The sequence below is a fragment of the Lolium rigidum genome, chromosome 1, assembly GCF_022539505.1.
Source record: "Lolium rigidum isolate FL_2022 chromosome 1, APGP_CSIRO_Lrig_0.1, whole genome shotgun sequence".
NCBI classification, from domain to species: domain Eukaryota; kingdom Viridiplantae; phylum Streptophyta; class Magnoliopsida; order Poales; family Poaceae; genus Lolium; species Lolium rigidum.
The window spans coordinates 87,021,181-87,037,787 of record NC_061508.1 but is presented as its reverse complement, the minus strand read 5'-3'; the positions used below and the strand labels follow the sequence as shown (position 1 = coordinate 87,037,787).

Sequence of the window (16,607 nt, the reverse complement as noted above, 5' to 3'; positions counted from 1 at the left end):
GTAGTTTCCATTGCTAATGTGAAGTTGAAAATGGATAACGGTTATATTGTAAATAGATTTATTTAGCTTATTCATTGAAGAAACAATTAATCTTTGCTGCCTTATACTAGGGCACTTTCCAGATGTAGGTTTATGGTTTGATGTATTTCTTGAATGATGAGAACCAGCTTTTTTCCTTAAGAAAGCAAAAAAGAAAATGTATATGCTCTTCTCTGTTCCCTGTACAACTCGCAGTATTTGGGGCTTCAGTGGTAGGATTGTCCATAAAAAAGAATTAGCTAAAACATTAGCCAATTAGATATGACCAGCAGCAATACTTTTTTTTCTTATACTTGCTTCATCCTGTTTTTTCACATGGGTCGCGTCCTCGAATGTACCCATGCCATGCATTACACTCCAAGAGAAAATAGTTTGACACATAGAATAATAACAAAACCAGGTTGAGCCAGGCTTTCACATATATCTTGAGTTCAGTATGTGAGTATGCATTTTTTAGATTACTGCAACACAGGTTGGCCATTGTAAGATATTAGTCCAGGAGTAATTAGCATAACCCTTATTCCCTTGCCTATTCCGTGGTGCGGCTCACATTGTGATTTCCAGGGCTAGGGGGTAAGGACTATTTATACTCCTAATTCCTGATGTTTAAATCAGTAGATAAGGATTCCAGATAGACTCCTGATTAAGTTAAACAACCACGATCATAACTAATCTTTTCCAGAGTCCAATCCTTATACAAGTCCTTGACACGCACGAGTGAGTCGTGTGCCATGATTAAGCAACATTTTCCTATCATGTAGGCATTAACAGCTTACAGAGCTGATCTTGTAAACAGCCTACATTTCCAGCATTTATAATTATACTGTATTATGGTATAGTTGTCCCCAGCACCTTGAGATTATTCCTCAAGTACAAATAAATATTCATCAATTCCAGAATATAAGCAAATTCCATATGGACACTCAAAACTCGTATGTATAAAGAGAATGCAGTATATTGTTTGCAAGACACAAATAGTTCCTACATCTCCCACTTGTCTGAAAAACATTTATTCAAACTTCCCAAGACCCATGTCACCAAGATGCTTGCAAAATACTTCCTGGATAAGTGATTTTGTCAGTGGATCAGCAACCATGTTAATGCTAGGTAAATATTCCAGCTGAACGAATTTCAGCCTATTTGTTACATCACGGATGTAGTGATGCCTTCCTTCTATATGCTAACTCTTACCATGAAATTTAGGATCACTTGACACCTTGGGCGCAGCCTGATTATCACAATAAATTGTCACCGTGTCTACGGATAGATGCCCCAGCTACACCCTAGGCGTCATATGATTCATCGTTCCGATATGTATTTCGCCTTGTTTTTATTATTTATCCTTTTTGACTTGAGACAACAAAACGGCTGTGTGCATCCTTGTTATGCAGAGGCTGGATGTAATTGCTTCTTAAAGTAATAAAGCATCCTTTATCGAAAAAGATAACCTGAAGTTGACCTCTGCTTATCAAGGTCTCCCTGCCAATCAGCATCAGTATAACCCTGCAGCTGAAGGTTTTGACCATTAAAAGGCATAATCCCATAAGAAGCCTCACCCATATCCTTCATATCAAAAGTAGATGACAGTATCGTCAAAAAAAAAAAAGTAGATGACAGCGAAGACTTAACTTCTAACAATGTTCCTTTGCTATTAGAGGCAATCAAAATATCATCAACATAAAGAGACAGCATAACAAAGAATTCTCCCACTATCTTCAGATAAATGCAGTGATCCCCTTTCATCATAGAAAACTCGTAAGACGTTATTGCATTATCAAACAATTTGTAACACTGCCTAGAAGCCTGTTTCAGTCCATAAATTAATAGACCTATTCAGTTTAGACACTTTATTCTGATTTCCCTTTTCAGTGAAACCATCAGGCTGAACCATGTATATCTCTTCCTCTAAATAACCATTCAAAAACTCTGCTTTAACATCCATTTGATGAAGCTCAAGATCAAGGTAAGCAGTTAACGCACTAAGAATGCGAATAGAAGTGAATTTAGCTACAGGGGAAAAGGTTTCCACAAAGTCAATGCCTTCCCTTTGTGTGTACCCCTTTGCTACTAGTCTGGCTTTGTATTTTTCCACCAAACCAGATGCATTTCTTTCCTTTTAAAGATCCATTTGGAACTGGTAAATCCACTAGTTAATTAGAGACTAGATTCCGGACTGCCCATGGCTTGTTTAGAAGATTTTGGTTCCTCTTCTAAACTTGCTTTAGAATGCACTTCCCCTAAAAAAGTAAAGTATTCATCCAAGTATGAAGGAGTTTGTGTATCCCTCCCACTTCTCCTAGGAATGCTAGTAGAAGGTTCATCTTGTACTGTAGGGTTGGGTTCCTCAGTATTAGAAATATTTCCAGAATGTCGCGAGTTATCACCTTATAGTTCCACTCTCGGGCGTTTAGCTCGACGAGGTGTACCTTGATCTAAGAAGATGGCATCTCTACTTTCCAGCAGCTTCCTATTGTCAGGGTCATAGAATCTATAACCATTTGATCCAGTACTGTAACCTATAAAAATTCCAGGTGTGCTTTTGGCTTGTAGTTTGGTTCTGCTCTGGCTAGGCACTCTATTTTGTGCATTGCAACCCCATACAGCTAGGTGGCGCAGAGTTCATTTCCTCCCCTTCCATAACTCATAGGGAGTGACTTTAACAGCCTCTGAGGGTGAATGATTTAATAAATAAACTGCCGTATGTAGAGCTTCCCACCAAAAAGATAAAAGGTAAATCTGAATAAGCCATCTTGGACCTAACCATGTCCATCAATGTTCTGTTCCTTCTCTCCGCTGCGCCATTTTGTTGTGGTGTATAGGGCTGTAGTTCCTAGGTATACAAATCTAGTTCCTCTTGGTATACTTTTCATGGAAGAAAAAGAGCTATTGTTCCTAGCAATGTGAGAAGTGGAACCGGAGTCCACTACCCAAGTATTTGACACTTCAGAAGTAAATAAAGATTCAGTGCAAACAAAGACACACATGTACCATCAGGAGAGGAGTTCCCTTGGCGGTTGTCCTGATGCTTGTTATTGTTATCACTAGAATTATTATGTTGATCCCTCCTGTCAGTGAACCTTTTCTTATTTCTGCATTCAAACCTGAAGTGACCATATTCACCACAACTGTGACATTTAAAGTTCCTCTTGTCAAATTTCTGACTAGAGTGATTTCTTGCATTGTCATACCTAGCTCTCTTCTTATTAATCTTATCTCTCAGGTCAGCACCCAGCTTGTTTTTATTCCAGCTCTTTTTTGTCTGTATCTATCAAGATGTAGTTCAGCTTATTAACACTTCTTTCCTTTCCTTGAGAGTACTTCCTGTCCTCTTCAATGAGTAAATGATGCCACAAGTTCCTCATGTTTAAATTCCTCTCCGAGTAGCAGAAAGATATCTTGAAATGCTCCCATGAATGAGGCAAAGAATACAGAGCAACCATCACTTGTACTTCCTCGGAAAATGGGTAACCAGCATTCTTCAAGTCCTCTACCAGCACACATAATTTATTCAACTGCTCATTGACAGGAGCACTCTCTGAGATTTTCATAGTAATGAATCTATGATATGGTTTGTGTCACAAGTTACCCCTTACATGGGGGTTACTTTCGCTATTAGTTTTCTCTGTGGTAGTGCACATGAAGAATTAACTTTTAATTTCAGATTGCTTTAGATCTTATTTTTCAGTTCTGTGCAACTTTTCCTTGGTGCTCATATTAACAACCACGTATATCTATTGTGGTGTCAGTTAGCTACCCCCATGCACTGCAAATAGGAATTGGAAGCTACAATGTTGGACTCCACAGCTCCGTTTACTCCTAAAGCTTGATATACTAAGTATGTGTCCGGTTTTGTTACAGTGCATGCATCTTGTTTTTTTTACTTGTGTCTGTACCTAATTTCGTCCAAAATAGCATAAAGAAAACCTCTCCTGATTCCATGCGCAAGGCGTCTGTTTGATGTTCTAGTTCTACCACGCCATTTTAAAAATTAATAATTTTCTCATATAAAATTCCACTAATGTAAAGTTTTCTGATCCAACGGTTTTGAAATTGTGGGTAAATTAAGTTTCAATTATATGTTTTTTTGTGTACCCTTTTTGCCTACTGGGTTGCATTTAGAATTCAGAGAAAAGCAGATGGCACAGCAAATTTTCAACATAAGATTGATTGTCTCAGCTAAGTATCATATTTATGTATAATGAATAGTTAGTTGGATATTTTGATCCTTGGGTTGGTCAAATGACGGATGCACTGATGTGCACATGAAAATTTGGATCATCTATTGTGAGAACAGCCACCGTCCACATGTATCATTCAAAGTCCGCTGTGTTGTTTCCTTGGTAAAATATACATCGGAATCCAAAATGTTTTCCCCTTTTCTGATTCATAATTGGTACCATTTTTTTTCTTTTGTAGAGAGAAAAGTGACCTGATGTGGATGCCCAGGGCATTTGTTGTACTTTCATGTAAAACAACTGTGTCTTCTGTCCTTTGGCTAGCAGTTCGTGTGGGGTTTCTGTTTTCTTTCACGCATCCTATACAAGTGACAAGTAAATTTATGCGTATTGCGATGCTCAGCATCTTCTATTTTTGGCATGTATGGATGTTATATCACCTAATTCGATTCAATTTCGTTATTTAAATCCTAGCAGTAATATTTAAGTACATTTTTGTTGGTGCATATGCAGAAGGAGTCTGCTGGCTAGATTTTGCCCCACGGAAAATGATCTCTTGTTAGCTCACGTGGACAGACGCATTGGAGTTACTGCAGTAGATTATGATTACGGACCGGCGGATATAGATGAGTTTGAGTTTGTGCTTCATTTTAACTAAGCAGCATATATTTTAGCTGCAAAGAGACATAATTTTCGCATGCTTCCATTATGTGCAATGTAAGTGATTCAGTTATATGGTAAAAATGTGTTATTTGGAGCGAATCTATTACTTAACTGTGACTATGTATGTGAAGCTTATTCACTACAGGATTTCCTTTTGCATTTTAGCTGTGTTGAAGAGTTAGGATTCATGGAAGCATTTGCTCCTTGTTCTGCTGGTTTGGCATGTGTGGTTTTTTAATATGATTTGCGTCTCTACAAAACGATTGACCAACACAGATCATCCTCTAGTGAAGCAGATTTGGAATAATCGTTAAATGCAATCTTGGACGACTATTCCAAATCTGTGGCGAAGATGGATCTACCCCTAGCGGCCTTCCTGTGGGCTCCGTGCTAAAAAAAAAAGGCAGGCATCGCCAGCCAGCCGCATGGGCTTCCTGTGGGCTGGAGCTGGAGGCCCAAGTGAGGAGGTTCTCAGAACATCTGACGGAACCGGACGGGCCACGGGAAGGCAAGCATGTCGGCCCCCGTTCCCGGACTGTCCAAGAACTAATTTTTTGTTGTTGATGTGTTTATTCAGCACACAGCTGAAATTACATGTTTATTCAAAATTCAAAGCATTGATTTTGCGTGGTGATGTGGGGAAATTCAGAACATTCTCTCTTCAAAAGAAAACGAAAAAGAAATTCAAGATGGCCCTACTTTCGTTGTTAGCACCGATAGCGGTTCCGATAGCATTTTGGGGGCCGGCAGCGAAAATGGGCTCGCACCAGCGCGCCCCAAACGGCGCCGGCCAATTTTGGAACCCAATAGAATCGCCGGCAACCCCGTGTCGGCCCCTTCGCCAAGGGCGTGAATCAGGCGCGCCGGCACCTCGCGGCACGTCTGAAAACGAGTGTGGGCTCCGCACGCGTCGGACACACCGTTTTCCCACCTCCTACACACGCCCGAGCCGACTCCTACCCCTCTAGATCGCCACCATCGCCGTCGCCGCCGCGCCCACCCTGCTTGCAATAGACACCGCCGACCGTCTAGGAACCGCCGTCCTTCGACACGGGCGCCACCCCTCGGCCAGGCGCCCGCGTTTCGCGCGGAACAGGAGCTCGCCGCCACCGCGATAGTATCGCCCCGCCCGCAAGGTGTTCGTCGATTGCCGCGATGGACAGCGACGACGAGATGATGGTGCGGTCTGTTCACGGAGGAGCGAACGCTCGAGCCGTTCGGCGGCGAGCGATCTCCGACGAACATGCTACGCGTTCGCCAGCCTTTCTTCGTCGTGCCTCGGCGCGGCGGCTCGAAGCCAGGCAAGAGGAGGAACATCAACAGGCATCGTGAACTTTGAGGTAAACGGCCACGCATACATTTTTTGGCATGGCAGGAACAAACAATGATATCAACGTGCTGCAGCGTTCTCCGGTGTTTGCCAAGCTAGCTGAGGGACAAGCTCCTGCCGTGAACTTTGAGGTAAACAACCACGCATACAACAAGGGGTACTATCTAGCTGATGGTATCTACCCGACGTATGCTACATTTGTGAAGACAATTCCCTCTCCATCAAACGAGATGAAAGCCTATTTTGCAACATGCCAGGAAGCAGCACGCAAGGATGTTGAGCGTGCTTTTGGGGTGCTTCAGCAGCGTTTCGCCATTGTCAGGTACCTTGCTCTCACTTGGTCTGAGGCACAGATGTGGGAGGTGATGAACGCCTGTGTGATCATGCACAACATGATCATTGAGAACGAGCGCGACGCACATGTGGAGTATGATCATCCATTTGATTATCAAGGGCCACTAGCTAAGTAGAGCATGTGCCTCAAGAATTCGCTGCTTTTCTCCATATGCACAATGAAATCGAGATGCAGGTGTCCATGCACAGCTGAAGGCGGATCTAGCTGCGCATTTGTGGGCGAGGAGAGGAGCAGCCAACAATGCATGATTTTATTTCTATTTGTTTGCATGGATGAATAATTTAAGTACTATTCGTTTGTTTAGTTGTATGAATAATTTAAGTACTATTTGTTTGTTGGGTTGTATGAATAATTTAAGTACTATTTGTTTGATTGAGTGTATGAATAATTTAATTCTATTTGTGTGATTGTATGAATAAAATGTGATCGATATATTGTTTTAAATTATTGTAAAAAGAAAAAAAATATTGGTGGCCGCCGTTTGGGAGGCGCCGGTGTGAAAACGGCTTCCCCAAATAAAGGATGCAGTGCCGGTGCCTATTTGGGGGCTACCAGTGGAGATGCTCCTAGCTTCACATCGGGGGCAACACGAGGTGCTAGGACAGCCCAATAAAGCTTTTATAAAAAAAATCTATGTTTCTCCTTTTCACTTGTTTCTCTTCTACTTTTTTCATTTTTATTTTCATTTTTCTATTTTTGTCCTTGTTGTTTTTATGTTTTCTTTCTCACTTCTTATTAGTTTTCTTTCATTTTTATTTTCTTTTACTTTTTAATATTAATTTTTTTTCATGTTATTACAAGTTCTTAGAAAATTGTTCATGTTCAAAAAAATCACGAGGGTCAAAAAAAGTTCATGGGGTTTGAAAATGTTCACGAGGTTAAAAAAGATGCTTTGACGCGAATGTTTGCCTGTTCAAAAAAATCAAGGGATTAGAAAGATACATTCAGTGGATTTAAGAAAATGTTCATAGGTTCAAAAAAATATTCACATAGTTCAAAATAACTGTTTACGATATTCAAACAATATACTTAATGCCCAATCAAAATCATATGATTTAAAAAGGAAAAAAGATAACACAAACGATGGAAAAAAGACAAAAAAAAATCGTTGATTAAGGAGCCTACACGGGTCGACTGAGATTACGCAGTTCACCATATCTGCCCACAAGGGTTTCGATGCAATAGGAAGCGACGGGACGGCAACCATAGATCACATAATCAGCAAGGCTAGCATAAATGAATAATCTAGCAGTGGATCATAGTGTTGCACCACGAGTTCACGAACAACATCTTGTGATGCAACATAAGTTCATCAACCGAGGGGTTACGTAAATAACACCTCTAAATATATAGACTTGCCATCAGTTCTGATCAAACCTAGCTACTCCCAAAATATACACCATGCATGCGATGTTCATCATTATCAGCAGAACAAGCACGACAACAAGCATCCAATGCTCGGGCTCCTCAAAGGTAATATTTCGTGAGGAAGGCGGTGAACCATCCTGTTAGCATGCGTCATCGCAAGATACATGTTTGCATGTGCCTTGTGATCCATGAGGTGGATCAGAGCATGGTGGACCCCAGCGGGAGTGAGCGGAGCAACTGAACATGCCTGGCATAGATCTTCTTCATCTGAGCAGAGTTCTCCATGGGCTTGTTGATGAGATCTGCGTCCCTAGGGTGAGTCTGCAATGATGAGGTTACCTAGTTCTTCCTCATATGCAAGCTAAAAAAATGGAGTGAACGAAGTGAAACAAAAGGTGCACTGATCGATGTGGGCATAGTATGCATCATCATCCATCATGATTCTTCATGTCTTCTACACACAACGCACCTCCTCAATCTTCAGGTAACGGTTCTTGAAGAACTTCAATCCGGTCATCCCTTTCTTGACCAACTCACACAACCGGTTCAGCACGAAGGTGGACAAAGCAGCAGGCCATATCACGATGTTCTTCTTCCTAATAGGGTAGTACCTATCAAGCATCAAGATGTACCGGAGTGGCTAAGAGAGCAGCACAGAGTTCGCCAGCAAATTAGGAAAGGTTGCGTCCTATAGGGATAATCAAAGTACCAAAGTGCAAGAATAATGGTAAGCAAGTTGCTTGTCTGACACTTACAAGCTAACAAGACAACATCATTGACAATGGTAAGCAAGCAATATGCTAACAAGCATCACTATATTAGCAAACACCTTATGTGCAGACACTATGATTGTAAGACAATACTAATCTTCTATGTTTGTTGCCATGTGTAAGCACGAAGCTGGTACAGGAAGAAGTTACACACATCAGACAACTAATTCTTGTACCAACTATCGCACTTATACGTGGACAACGGATGTTAGAAGAACGCAGAACCAGATGCTCGACGCAAATACGTCGACTTAAAATCATAGCAATCCACTCCAGGCTTATAGATCGAAGTAAGAACTAAGCAAAACTATTCTAGGCTTATAGATCGAAGAAAGAACTAAGCAAAATCAATCTACTCTTACATATCAAAGCAAGAACTAAGCAACACCACCATATTGAACCATGAATTAAGTTAAGCTACCCTATACTTACACATAGCAGCTACCGTAGTGTAGATCTAAGCTAGGGTTACGAGGTACTCACAGTGATCTGGGAGTCTGTCCTGGTGGAGGAAAACGACGACATGTCGATGAGGTGTAGGAGGATGAACTGTCACTGTGGAGCTCTACCGGCTTGAGAAGAGAATGTCCCTTACCTCGGTGCTGACAAATAACTATGGATGTAGAGCTCTCAAGGGGGGAAATGGTGGCATGACTTTGAGCGGTGAGGTGTAACTACGCGAGAAATGTCAGCGGGAGGTGAGCAGTTTTTTCCCGCCATATTTTCCCATCGCGCGCTCCCGCCATCCATCCCTCGCATCAGCGCAGTGCAATTTTTCCTGAGCAAGTGTGAGACGAGTGTTGCTGGCAAGAAACAAGCATTCCCTTTTATACATTTTTGGTGATTTAAAGTTCTCCGGGGATGCAAGAAAACATATTGTTACCAACCAAACACCCCTCAATGAATCTGCAGCCGGCAACTGGCGTCACTTTGGCAAGTGGGGCAGCTCATGAAGAAGCAGATGAGAGGATTCCGGCTCGCTGCAACCAAGACCCGAGCACCACCACCACGCTGTGCATTGCCGTGGCGTGCAGGCGCGCACAGTAGTAAAAGACCGTGCAAGATTCTCCAGCCCCGTACGGACACCCACGTTGTCATGTCGGGTTGAACAAAATCACGAGATTTGCAAAGTTCAACTAAAGTACTACCAATCCATATTTCACTGACAGACATCGCAATAACCTATCATCATCGGATCAGAGATAGCACTACCATTTACATAGACATGAGCTGTAAGCCTGCCACTAGTGTCTCCTGACCAGCCCATTGGTTCAGTGAAAGTTCAGGCCAGTCAAACCTCCAAGATTCTCACCACCGACTTTCTGCCACGATACTATACGCTTAACCAGCAAAAAACATACTAGCATGCTGCGCGGAGCATTGTTCGACAGGCAAAGGAACCTGGGACTTTGGCTCAAAATATAAACTACAAAAAGAGAGAGGTTTGAGGTTCCGAAAGGAAGCGACAGGCATCCAATGCTATCTTCTCTTTCGTTCTCCTCTCAGCAACCAGGCTCGGAGTCCGGGAGGTCAAAAATGGAGCTGGCAGCTTCACGCAGGTTAATGTCGACATGGCTTTGAGGATTCTGCGTCACCCTATGAACAGAACAACCTCCTCTGCACAAGCATTGGGTGTAAGAATTAGTTCAGTTAGGCAGACAACTTTTTGTAGCATAGAATAGAATGATGCTAATTCAGTACGTGATCGCTATATGCAAAAACACAATCAATTCGGTGAGTCTAAGTTTGTAGATGGCATACCCTGACACTGGTCGACTCCTGTACAGCTTCTAGAGTTTCCACCAATGACTGTTGCTTAGCCACGGTCGCATGAAGCACCTGATGAATTGAACAGTGTTTAACACAAGGCACATTATTTAAAAAAAGATAGCACTGAGGAGAAAGAAAAAAAGCCTAGCTGTCATATGATTCATTTGTGGACAATGTTTCAGGACACATGAGCAAATCAGAACTTTGATGTCTACGATCAGAGAAACTGTGCTGTGCAACACAAGAACTTACTCTTTTGGTCCTCTCCAGGTCAGCCTCGATGGATCTGATGCGCTCAAAAGAGTTGAGTAGGATCTGCTCCTTGTCCTCAGGGATCTCTGGTGGTTTGCTGGCGAGCTGGTTGCACATCGATTCAAGATTTTCGATACGCTGTAAGCAAGCGCTCATATCAGCGTCGCTTACAGTTCGAGGCTGTGGCTTCTCCACAACTGGAACTGGTGCAGTAGGAGGATTGGCACTTTGAAGCCTCCTCACTGGTACAGATATGAAAAGGCGGAAGAAGGAGAATATCTTGATCAAGGCTGAGACCACAAGTTTTACAAGATTTCCCACACCCATCAGGACAACTGAACCATCCAGTTTGCCAACGTTCCCTGCCAAAAACAAAACAAAAAATCATCAAGGAGGAAAGTAACCACCATATCCACTGACAGGGTGAAACAAAATCATAACTCAGGGAGAGAAAATCAAAGAAAATATTTCGCAATGAGAAGTGAACAAGAAAAAAAATGATGCAACACACTAGCATGAGCCAAATGTTTCGATGATTTATTCTGCGAACCAAGTTAAATGATATGATTTCAACTAGTAGGATGAAGCAGTAAAACAGGCAAGTATATCACCAAGGAGCCAAATATAATCAGAAAAACCAACAACCTTCTGTACTACATATTAAATGAAACAGTTCTCTGTGAGGCTACACAAGGGAACTGTTCCTGGCACTGGCAGCTGCAGGCATACCACATGACCTGTACTTCATTCCTTCCAATCAGAATTTAAAGGCTTTTACGCTGCATGCCTTGCAATCTTACTATCTAGAAACCTAGCCAGCTAAGATTGCAATGCCAATTTATGTCTTGAATCAGTGGATACATTGGCCATGCACCAAGACAAAATCGATGCAGTACTGATGTTAAAAGCAACTCGGGTAATTTCGGTTAAATGGACCATTGATTCCTAAGCTACATCAACAACCAACAGGCAAATTATAAGCGGCTAAATATACAACAATATTGGCAAGTTGCAGAAAAATTGATGGCACAAATTTTACTAAGCAAGTGGAAGAGAAGAGATGGTACCTATATCACGAGAGCTTCCATTGGTAGAAAACTGTCGGTTATCAGCCAGTTGTTTTGGCACAGTTTCAGTAGTTCGCCGCACTCTCCTACCAGTTTCAAGAGAGATATCCACATAACTCTGATCGCGACAGACAAAGTAAGTTGAAGAATCTATGCCCTTTACCTGCAGCAAGCATAAATATTGAAATCAACTCATAGAAGGTATTACTGTAAGAGATTTAAGAGAAAAGTTGGGGTAAGACTAGCAAATATTTTAATGCTATAGAAAGCAGAATAGAGCAAAATTAACCACACTGACACTAGGAAGTAACAAAAAAGAATTCAGCATTGAACTCACTTCCTCATGGACTGGAGTGAGGCAACCATATTCAGTTCCTTTTGGTATATATGATGATCCAAAGTCATCAACATCGGACCCTGATTCAGCATTTGATGTGTCACTCATCATGCCCTGCCACTGGAAGTAACACAAATGATGTTCAGAACAATATTAGAAGCAGCAATCAGCTAGACGTGTATAGCTTGAGTTTAAAGTATTATTCCAGGAACTTGCCTTCAGCTGTTCTAACCTAAGGGAAGAGCTACTTCTTTCTTCTCCATCAGAAACTGGTTTGATATCCTTCACTGAGCCAGCCTCCAAATTGTGTATGAGCTACAAACAGAACCAAGTATAGCAGTATAAGTGCATCTACAAAATATAATCAAATCATGAAGTAAAAAAAAGGAAAGCAGTATATTAGAGAAGACTTCTACATAAGTACAGTAAAATACCTTCAATATGTAAGGATCATTCCATGGCCCCTTGTTCGACCCAAGACAGCCTCCCTTGTCACTGCATGTGCATGAACCACCAAGGAACTCTGGCAACTCACTGAGAAAAGCATAACTACCATCAAAAATGTTCTGAGAAAAGCATAACTAGCATGGGCAAGGATTGACACTTATTCCTTGGCTTGAGTTTTATACCAACCTTGAGTCAATTACTTCAAGAAGTCTACTCAGGTAATTCGAACCCAGAACCTACATTGAAAGACACAATTAATTGCTGCTCGCAAAATGCATTACCATGATCCTGATAAATACTCCATAGAGCTTACATGAATCTTGGATGAAGTCTTTGGGTCAAGGAAGCCCTTCACACTGTTCCAGATGAGCTTGAACCCACTGCCCGCGTTCACAACAAACATCTGATGCAATGTCTACATTTTTTGTGTTTTTTAGAATCATTGGTCGGCATAACAAAATACTACAGTGAAGTAGCAATGGAGGCGCAAAATTACCTCAGGGTAGTAGTCACTGTCTATCTTCTGCATTCTGAGTACAAGCTCTCTTGCAGTCTTGGAGAAATTCTTGAGACCCTGCATATGCCAAGAACACATTCAAGAAAAACATACAAAACAGACAGATACACAAGCGCAGACGAAGAAGGGTCATTCACATACCACGCCCTGGACATCCAAGATGGTGGTGGTGGAGTCAATGTGCCTCTTGGCAGCTAATGTGCAGGCAGGGAACTTCTCTCTGAAGGCCCTCTCAAACTCTTGCACATGGTACTTGATGTACCTGTCGACAGAGGTGATCTGCATGAGCTTGTTGGGGTCGACCTTCCCGAGCCTCTCGATGTACACCGGTCGGCCCTCTCGGTCGACACCATGGTATCCCTGAGGGTAGTAGCGCAGCACCTCGTCCAGTTCTTCAAACTCAAAATCCTGACCAGATGAAGGGAGTGTCAGACATTGGAAGTTCTCAGCAAGCGCTTGCCCGCAGGCCAGTATGATGATCACCTCAAGGATTGTGTCTGCGCCGAACTCTTTTCTCCATCGCAGCATGTCCGCCCACATCTGCATTGCCTTCTCTGCATCGAACTTCCTGGCCTTCAAGAACCTGCATCACGTGTTCAATCAGATTGGCGAGTTTCAGATCCAGGCATTTCGCAACCTATCCAAATAGTAGAGGACAAAAACAAGGGATAACGGAAGGGGGAGATAGTTCCGTGACGAGAAAAAACCTTAGCATCATGTGGTAGTCGTCGTGCTTGTCGGGTAGGAGACCGTGCGCGGCGAGGCGCTCGCGGAAGGATGCGACGGCGCGCTCCTCCTCGGCGTCCCGGACGTCCTCGATGGAGATGGCCGGCGGGAAGCGGAAGTCGACGCGGCGCCTGCCGCGCTTCTTGAGCGCGTGGATGGCCTTCCGCCGCAGCGAGCCAATCTTGCGGCGGCGGCGCTCGTCCTCCGAGTTGCCGTCGCACAGCGATATCTCGATGTCGTCCGCATGGACCACTGCAGTGACCGGCCGGCGTCTTACACACAGTTTTTCGCAAGAAACAAAGACAACTGAAGAAAGACGCAGGAGCTCATCCTTACCCGACATCTTCTCCACCAAATTCGGGTTCTTTGAAACTGCTCGGCGCTCGCGTTCAATGGCCAATGCCGAATCGCCTCTGCGGGGGAAAGTTCAAAGACTATTAGCAGCCAGCTGCAAGAACCAGAAAAGAAGACGGAAAATAAAAAGAACACACATTTGCTATGGCAACTCTGCCTGCGCCACAGATCTGAGCAGAAAAACGAAGGGAGCAGAGGAAGAGGTAATAACGGGGCAAAACGATTTGCAGTTTGTAGGAGCAGGACGACGAGGACCTGCATTGGTTACTACTAAAAGCGTCCGCAATAAATTTGACGCAGAGAAACGCAGCGTCTCATTTATTTCATCCTAGGAACCCTTCCTAAACTGAAGAAGGAAAAAACGTCTGAGATCGAACCTGACAGGACAGTCCCAAATCCTACCCCGAAAAAAACGAGCGCAAGAACAACAAGAACAGGAAACCGAAAAAGAAACAAAAACTCAAACTCACCTCTCTCCTCTTCCCTTAATCTCTCGCCATGGCAGATCCAAGAAACACACGAAACCAAGGAAGGCAGAAAGGAAGGAACACTCGAGATTTCTGATGAGGAAGGAAGGAGAGGGAGCAGGGGAGTTACATTTACGTCGATGCAACAAGAGAATCTTGGCTCGGGGCAGCAGGAGCAAGATTGGAGGTTTCTTCTTCTTCTTTCCCCTCCCCTCGGGCTCAGCTTCCCCCACCACCTGCGCTCTCACGGTTTGCTTCCTTGGGCTCGGTTGGTAACTGGAGAGAGGGGAGTGGCCGGTGGTAGTGGTACTACTCCTCCTATTTATTCGTATTTTAGGGTGGAGGTATAACTACGGTACATCAATGCGCGTAGTACACAGGCACCGTACACTACGCGTATACTACTACCGGCGAGGGGAGAGATCGGAGTAGATGGACGGATGGGGCCTACGAAATGGTCATTCTGCCGAGAAATGTTGCTTTCTGGTGGATAGGTAGAGTGGACCATTTCTTCTGGGGAGTACGTTTTGCCTTTTGGATATCCCGTTCCATCAATGCCTTCCTTTATTAAGATCCATGCACAAAATATTTAGGACTGGTACGTCCTAATCTCCTACCATTAGTGCCTGGGCCATTAACAGTATCCAATTTAAAATTTTCAAAGAATTGGAAATGTCTGAATATTAAAGTCGTAAAAGATGTCAAAAAGGTTCCAAAGATATATATCTAAAGAAATATAAATTCGTTTATATGCATTGACCATATCGCGAACATAGAATTCCAAATTCAACAGGAAGATCCCAAATAGTAAGAAGGATTATGGCGACTATCGGTGATGATGGCAAATTAAACTTGGATTGTGAATTTGGCTAACCATCATTTTCAAGAATGTATTTATGAACATCCATGTAGAAAATATATAGCACTAATGGCACTATAATTTTGGTGGTGTATAAAGTCACATAAATTATACCATTGGAGTCATATTCAAAATAAGCTTTCAATCGTGTAACTTTATGCCATATATTTCGTATTTTGTCGACAAAATTAATTATTAAAATTTCTCAAAGCACGTAATAAGCTTCTAAGCCGGTATGAGGGGAGTACATGCCCCTAGGGCCTAGAGTAATTAAGAGTATCAACTAAGAATTTCATTGACTTGGAGACATTCCAACAATAAATATTGGTCATGTAGCCTAGGAGTGAGATCGTCTCAAATATGCGTCTGACACGGGTTGTTTGAGCGCTTAACTTGGAAATATCGAGTGCAACACATATCCACACGAGACACCATCAAATGCATGAGTAGCAATGATCTCTCTCCTAGAACACCCGAATACATTTTTTAAAAATATTTTTATCTATTCACAATCTCACGAGTTATAATTCTAAATTAATCACATAGGCTGGAAATAAATATGATAATGTCATTAATAATGGCACATTAAACTTGGATTCCACATTTGTCTAATGATCAATCTAAGCATTATATTTGAGATATTTTTCTTTACGGAGTTGGGTCCTTAAATTTTATTTGGATATATTGCTAATGCGTATGGAACTAATGGTGGGACATTAGTACTACTAGATATTTTCTCCATGGATCTTAAAATCATTAATAGAAAAGATGTTGAAAAAGGCAAAACGTTATAGGTACACATAGGTACTCACTTTGTTAGGGTTTATAAAGTCGAGATAGCTTTTTTGAAATTGTTAGGGGTCATAAGACCGGAAGGGGATTTTGGCTCTCGGGTGCAACGCACCCACATAGACAAAAAAAATTATAGTAATTTTAAAAAGTCAAAAAAAAATTGAATCTTCCTGGAAACCAAGGATGATCAAGTTTGTACTCGTAAAAAAATGTTTGGAAAGCGAAATAATTTCCATGGTCTCTAGGTAAAAAAAAGACAAAATTATGGCGAATATAAAGTGAATAGTACCTGGTCATGGGGGCGTTTCGAGTTTGTTTT

At 42.3% G+C, this 16,607-nt stretch overlaps 1 protein-coding gene across 1 annotated transcript; it reads right to left on the bottom strand.

Moving 5' to 3' along the window:
* Positions 1 to 9,935: 9,935 nt before the first annotated feature.
* On the bottom strand, positions 9,936 to 14,913 carry LOC124677120 (phosphatidylinositol/phosphatidylcholine transfer protein SFH6-like). Its single transcript, XM_047213121.1, has 15 exons — positions 14,768 to 14,913; positions 14,153 to 14,229; positions 13,798 to 14,068; positions 13,574 to 13,673; positions 13,232 to 13,498; positions 13,070 to 13,147; positions 12,887 to 12,988; positions 12,760 to 12,809; positions 12,561 to 12,660; positions 12,343 to 12,441; positions 12,127 to 12,246; positions 11,790 to 11,952; positions 10,723 to 11,084; positions 10,462 to 10,539; positions 9,936 to 10,317 (listed from the first exon to the last, which is right to left on the bottom strand). The coding sequence occupies exons 2-15, from the start codon at positions 14,157 to 14,159 to the stop codon at positions 10,297 to 10,299; spliced, it is 1,818 nt and encodes a 605-aa protein (XP_047069077.1). The 5' UTR covers positions 14,160 to 14,229; positions 14,768 to 14,913; the 3' UTR covers positions 9,936 to 10,296.
* Between the last annotated feature and the right edge of the window lie 1,694 nt (positions 14,914 to 16,607).

Bases quoted from the DNA above. Each gene is read 5' to 3' on its own strand.
- LOC124677120 (XM_047213121.1), bottom strand. The intron at 12,661-12,759 runs GTTGGTATAAAA...TGCTTTTCTCAG, and splicing joins CTTGAAGTAATTGACTCAAG to TGAGTTGCCAGAGTTCCTTG. The intron at 10,540-10,722 runs GTAAGTTCTTGT...TCAATTCATCAG, and splicing joins ACCTGGAGAGGACCAAAAGA to GTGCTTCATGCGACCGTGGC.